General features: G+C 43.8%; 1 protein-coding gene across 1 annotated transcript; it reads left to right on the forward strand.

Annotated features, from left to right (window-relative positions):
• Positions 1-2,586: 2,586 nt before the first annotated feature.
• LOC128707560 (DNA repair endonuclease XPF) lies at positions 2,587-6,084 on the forward strand. The gene is made up of 6 exons (XM_053802517.1): positions 2,587-2,828; positions 2,915-3,676; positions 3,755-3,909; positions 3,982-5,033; positions 5,094-5,315; positions 5,386-6,084. The coding sequence occupies exons 1-6, from the start codon at positions 2,587-2,589 to the stop codon at positions 6,082-6,084; spliced, it is 3,132 nt and encodes a 1,043-aa protein (XP_053658492.1).
• Positions 6,085-6,594: the final 510 nt, after the last annotated feature.

Raw genomic sequence — 6,594 nt, forward strand, 5'->3', positions numbered from 1 at the left:
TATGTAAAATATACTCACAATTTTGACCACGTACACATAATACCATACATTCTCCTTCCGCTGTATGTTCTTTTTCAGGTCGAAACTCACCTATGATGAAATGCAGTGTGTATCGTTTGTGGGGGGAGGAAGCGATTCAAGAGTTTCGCCACGGTTTAACGAAAGGCAGCGAGCAAGCGAACGAAATGTAAAAAAAGGAAAGGAATTATGGCATTAGTCTGATCGGCAATTGAAACATTGCAACAAAAAAAGCCAATAAGGTGAAATGAATGGTGTGTATGATCAACTTTCCTAGTAGATCGTTGTTTTGTGTATTGTCATTTGCCTAAACATGGTCATTCGTATTACCATCCTTAGATTAAGTAACATTCACAATCCTACACGCACCAAAATGGAAGAAATAAAGCTTGGAGAGAATGAGTGTGCGCCTGCCAGTTTCTTCGACTCTGTCGTAAAGAAAGTGATGTACATATAGAAACATTTTGCCACCAAAATTTAACAAAAAAAAAAACGGAATGATGGTAGAGCGTGTACGATGGAATAAAACAATCTTTTTCGCAGGCAATATCGGTCAATTGAAGGGTAAGCGTATAGAAAGGCATATATAGGTAAGCGTATTTAGCACAACAAAACAAATTAAGACAAAACAAAATCAACCGAAAGGCTCGCCAGCCGTAGCAAGTGCGAGGAAAAGTACGTTGGGTAATAAACACTTCTTTTACGGTTTTCTTTTCCTTGTCGCGAGTTTACTATGTTATGTTTTTTGTTTGATCGTTCCCAATTTATTCCGCTCGCTTCCGTTTACCAGTAGTAGTTAGCGCAATATTATATAGCCACTGTTTTACTTGTGTCCCACGTGGGAGGTTTCGGTCTTTATCGCATGCCGTCAAAAGGGACAAGGATGCTAGTAAGTGCGTCACTCAATACAGTGTTCTAACAGCGGAGCATGAAGAGCTGTAAACTGCGTTTAGTTGTGTTGTCGTAGTTCTTATCTTAACGACGATTTGATTTGTGTGACCATTCGCACATGTATGGATAACGATCGTCATAGAATTTCTGCTTTGGTTTAGCAGTTTGCTACAAAGCTAAGGAAATTAATAATAATTACAAGGCGAGATTGTATGACGTTTTGCACCAGAAACCAAACAAAAACCACACACAAAAATTAACCATAAATGTTTAATTAGTAACCTCTAATAAACTAAGCGAGTGCGAATGGGAATTGCGATAAGAGATTAAATTATTCTCATCGGAACGGAGAATGTTAATAGAACGTAAATATAATTTTCGCAGCATTATGATAAAGAACAGGCGTAAAAACAAAGGTAAAAACGTGTTCAGTTTAGAACGGTCGTAAATCATATGGCGATAGTAGTGTGAACTATTATCACCCTTTTCTTGAACAGCAGCTCAGTAGGAGGAAGCGCAAACATCTTGGTGACTCTAAAATCGTCCGAGCAATATGTGTATGTAAAACCTAACTTTGATCCACTAAAGATGATCCACTTGTCGATCAGTGATCAGTGTACAGTAGCGTTATTTTAGTTTTGTTTTAATCGATTTTTTGTTTTTTTTCTAATTTGCAAAGATTTATTTTCATTTTTCTTAATTACACCGCTTATACCAACTACAATCAACAACTTGAGTGTTACTAGCCGTGGAGAAATGGTGCCCGTAATATGTAGTGTCAAAAAGAGTATTAATAGTTGCATAAGTTAAGTTAAAAGTTGAACAGCCTGGCCGGACTCTAGCGGGCCCGATTTGGAAAGCGGAAAATATGGAATTGCAAATGAGCGAATTGTACAATGGGTGGTGGGCAACAGCAAGATGTAATTCGAACGAAAGGTGTAACTACCGTTGTAGTGTATCGATAGAAATTAGTCATTTAAGGATGGCGTACCGTTTGCAAAACAGTAATATAAAATTTTTGCGCAACCAAAACGCGCGCGTGCTGACACACGGTCCACAACGACGAGTTGGTGCGTTTGATGGAGACGAATAAAGTAAGGAAATAGAAAAATGAGCGCATAACGAAAAAGATAACCAAACAGCCAATATGTTTTTTTTTCTATTGCAATTTGGGTGGTTAACGGAGCGTGTGTGTATGTTTCATGGCAGAGAAATATGTATCGAGGTATCGACGTCCCTCTTTTTGGCAGTAGCATATATATATATATATATATCGACAGAGTCGAGCGAAGAAACAACACTAAACTCTAGCACTAGATGTAAGAAGTTATAATGTGAATAAGTATAAGCTCTGTACACGGCAACCCTGTCCTTTGAAATACATCAGAAAGTCAATAAATTTAAAACTGTGTTTCATTTTCTTCGTTATCGTGTTTGGAATCGTTATTTCAAATGAAGCACACTGTTTGCGCGTTTGCTTCTGCTGGTCAGGGTTTGTAAACCACACCATGCGGTCAAACGCAGTGGTAAATGTGAGAAAGAATTGAATCCAGCAAGATAAACGAGATTTGTTTATATTCTCGCACAGTTCCTCGCACGCACAGTAGCCTACGAAAGCCGGCTTGTTTGGGTTTGCTTTTCAAGTGATGCAGAATAAATGTAAGTTTCATTCGCAACATGGACGAAACGGTACAGTCGAGCAGCCTGCAAAACAATGAACTGGATATGGAGCTCGCTTGCTCCGCGGAACAGGCCGAACAGGATGAGAAAGCCGCACAAGAAGCCAAGGAAGATGAAGCCTTAACGGAGCTGGTGAATGCAGAGGAGTTTCTGGCGTCGGAAGGTGTCCCGCTGCTCGACTACGAAAAGCAGATGTTTTTCGACCTTTTGCATACGGATGCGTTGGTCGTTTGTGCGAAGTAAGTGCAGTTTGTTAGCTGATCGAAATGTAGATTTTACTTTGGAAGTAGTAAACACTCCGGTTCCCCGGTTCTTTCACTTACAGGGGCATCTCCTATGAACGGGCGATGCTGAATCTGTTGAAAATCTTCTGCGACACCTCCACGCTTGTGTTGGTCGTGAATTGTTCGGAAGCGGAGGAACAGTACTACCGTACGAATCTGGAGCATGCGGAGCACATTCACGAGTCGGCAAAAACGGCAGCGGAACGGGAACGGACGTATCTGCAGGGTGGAATTCAGTTCATAAGCACTCGCATTTTGGTGGTCGATTTGCTAAAAAACCGCATCCCAATCGAGCTGATAACGGGCATGTTTGTTGTGCGCGCACATGAAATAGTTGAATCGTGCCAGGAAGCGTTTGCGCTCCGTTTGTATCGGCAGCGTAACAAGGTGGGCTTTATTAAGGCGTTCTCTCGCAACGTGGAAGCATTCACGTACGGGTATGGGCACGTGGAGAAGGTGATGCGCAATCTGTTCGTGAAGGAGCTGTTTATTTGGCCCCGGTTTCACATGACCATCCAGCGGTCGCTGAAACCGTTCGAACCGGCCGTGGTCGAACTGCAGATACCGATGACACAGAACATGATTCTGCTGCAAACGAATTTGCTCGATCTGATGAACTATCTCGTGAAGAGCATTAAGAATTTGAACCGATTCGTGGAACTGCAGGAGGTGACGGTGGAGAACTGCGTTACGAAGAAGTTCCACAAGATACTGCAGGCTCAGCTGGACACGATCTGGCATCAGTTAAGCTCGCAAACAAAGTTGATTGTGGCCGATTTGAAGGTGTTACGCAGTTTGATGATGTACGTATGGTTCGCCCTATGATTTGACGTGGGGTGTTTTTTAAAGCTAATCTGTTCTGTTTGTGTTGCTAATTTCAGCTCCTGTCTCTATGGCGATGCCGTATCGTTCTACGCGCTTCTTAAGCGGTATAGAACGACCGAATACGCGTTAAACAATTCCGGTTGGACCATACTGGAAGCAGCGGAAAAGGTGTTTACCATAGCAAAGGAACGTGTATTTAATCGGGAGAATGGTTTGTGGTTACAAAATTCGGAAATTGGTTTATTCTTCTTTACTTACATTACACGTTCATTCACATTAACAGAGTTTGAACCGGAACTTTGCCCAAAATGGAAAGCTCTTTCCGACGTGCTGCGAGTCGACATACCGAACGACATCAAGGAAATAGCACGCAAAATGCGCAAACAGGAAGAACGACAAAAGTTTATGCAGCAACAGGTGAAAATATTGATACTCTGTCAGGATTCGCGGGCCTGCTATCAGCTGAACCAATTCCTCACGCAAGGCCCCGAGCGTTACCTGTTCTTTCAAGCGATGAAGAACGACATATCCGTTACGAAGCTGGCGGAACAGTTTAAACACATCTCAACCGAAACGGACGGTGCAGCTTTTCGGATACAAGAGTTTGAACCGGTCGCAAGACCGAAACCAACCACTGCGAATGTATCAGGCGTACAAAAACAATCCTCCAGCAAGGAACCGGAATCGGGAAAGGGTGGATTTTTACGTGAGCGGATTGCTAAAAAGCGTCGTGAAGCAGCCGAAGAAGAGGAAGCTCGCAAGCGGAAGGAAATAGAGGAAGAGGAAGCAAAGGAACGGGGTGAAGGTGATGAGAGTGGTGTTAAAAAATCGGACATGGAACGAGATTTGGCCGCGGTGCGTACGGATGAACAGGACCATCAGCAATACTTCCGCGACTCGTATGTACTGACAATGTCCCAGCGTCCTCTTGTGGCGGACGAGCCGGACAGCGATCAGTCACAGTTCGACGTCACCATGCTGGAGAGTGGGGTGTTTGAATCGTTTGTCGAGATGGAACAGATGGACATAACGAGCGTGGTGAAGGAATCGAACCGCCCGCTGGTGTTTATACAGACGTTTAAAAGCGAAACGAGCGGGCTGGGATCGTTGGATCGTACGCTGGAACAGATACGGCCACGCTATATTGTGATGTATCACACGAACGTTACCGCCATCCGGCAGATTGAGGTGTACGAGGCGCGGCAACAGCGGCAGCTGATGGCCCGCGTGAGGGTGTTTGCTATCATTTACTCGAAAACGGTCGAAGAACAATCGTATCTGACCTCGTTACGGCGCGAGAAGCAAGCGTTCGAACTGCTGATCGAAACGAAACGGGTAAGTAGCTTTTGAATCGTTTTATTGGACAGTTTTTTCACCACATTTTTTGTCTCCCAGACAATGGTTGTTCCGGAGTATCAGGATGGCAAATCGGAGGACACGATCATGATGTTGCAGAAGAAGCAGGAAATCTCTAGCCGACAGGCCGGTGGTCAGGAGGTTAAAGATCCGGCAGAAATTGTAACACCGCGCGTGATCGTAGACATGCGTGAGTTCCGATCGGATTTGCCCTGTTTGATTCATAGGAGAGGCATCGATGTTGTGCCACTGACCATCACGGTAATTGCCAAAATTACACACTGGCGATTCTTTGCACTCATTTATGCATTATTCGTTTCCCTTTTTGCAGATTGGAGATTACATCATCACACCGGAAATTTGCGTGGAACGTAAATCAATTTCCGATCTGATCGGTTCACTCAACTCGGGCCGGCTCTACAATCAGTGTGTGCAGATGACACGTTACTACGCGAAACCGATTCTGCTGATCGAGTTCGATCAAAACAAACCGTTCCACTTTCAGCGCTACTTTATGGTATCGAACGCTAGCGGTGCGGGAACGTCATCCGGTGGTGGTTCTTCCTCCAACGAGGACATTATGGCTAAGCTGCAACTGCTTACCATACACTTTCCCAAACTGCGGCTCGTTTGGTCACCGAGCCCCTACTCGACCGCGCAACTGTTCGAGGAGCTAAAGCAGGGCAAAGCGGAACCCGATCCGGATGTTGCCGTCAAGGTCGGTTCGGACGAGGCGGCAAACAACGATGAGTACGAAACGCTGGACGGGTTGGCGAATGTGGAGGTGCAAGAATTTTTGTTAAAATTGCCCGGCATCACGGCCCGGAACGTGCGTCGTGTTATGCGCCAGTGCACGAGCTTGCGCGATTTGACGCAGAAGACTGAGGCTGAGCTGGAGGAGCTGTTGGGTGGGCAGGCGTTGGGGAAGCAGCTGTGGGAGATACTGCACGTGGTGCACAAACCGGCCAAGCCGGATTCAAATGATAAACCGTATGGAGGGAAGTTTAAGCGTGGCGGGAAGCGGTTTTGATGGTTTGGCACTTTTTTGTAATGTAAATAAACCATCACAGGTTGTTGTGGTCGTATTGTTTGCTTAATTTTATTTCTTTTTAATTATTGTATAATTATGTCAAAAATAAAACTACTGTTACGATAAAGCATTTTAGGCTATTTTTTTTGGGTAATTATAGTAGTTGTTGCTCACTCTTGCAGAGTTAAAAAAAAGTGTTGAATAGTTATGTAACTCACTGAGGTCATAAAATGATAGGAATGAGATGTGATGTGTTTTTCAGTAGTCGAAATTGCTCAGCAGGCTGTTTTTGAGTTGAATTTTTTCAACAACCTAACGGGGATTTCAATGAATGGAAAGAGATGAAGAATAATTTTCGCTCTGTCCGATCAAATTCAAGTTATAAGAAAAATATATTTTTTTTATTCTACAAGAACAGTCAGGCCGTATTGCTTACTACTAAAGGTATCTTAATCTAAGATACAATTCACATTCGTTTGTAGACATTTCCTTCTCCAAACAGTGAAAGGT

Source organism: Anopheles marshallii, chromosome 2, assembly GCF_943734725.1.
Source record: "Anopheles marshallii chromosome 2, idAnoMarsDA_429_01, whole genome shotgun sequence".
Taxonomy (NCBI): domain Eukaryota; kingdom Metazoa; phylum Arthropoda; class Insecta; order Diptera; family Culicidae; genus Anopheles; species Anopheles marshallii.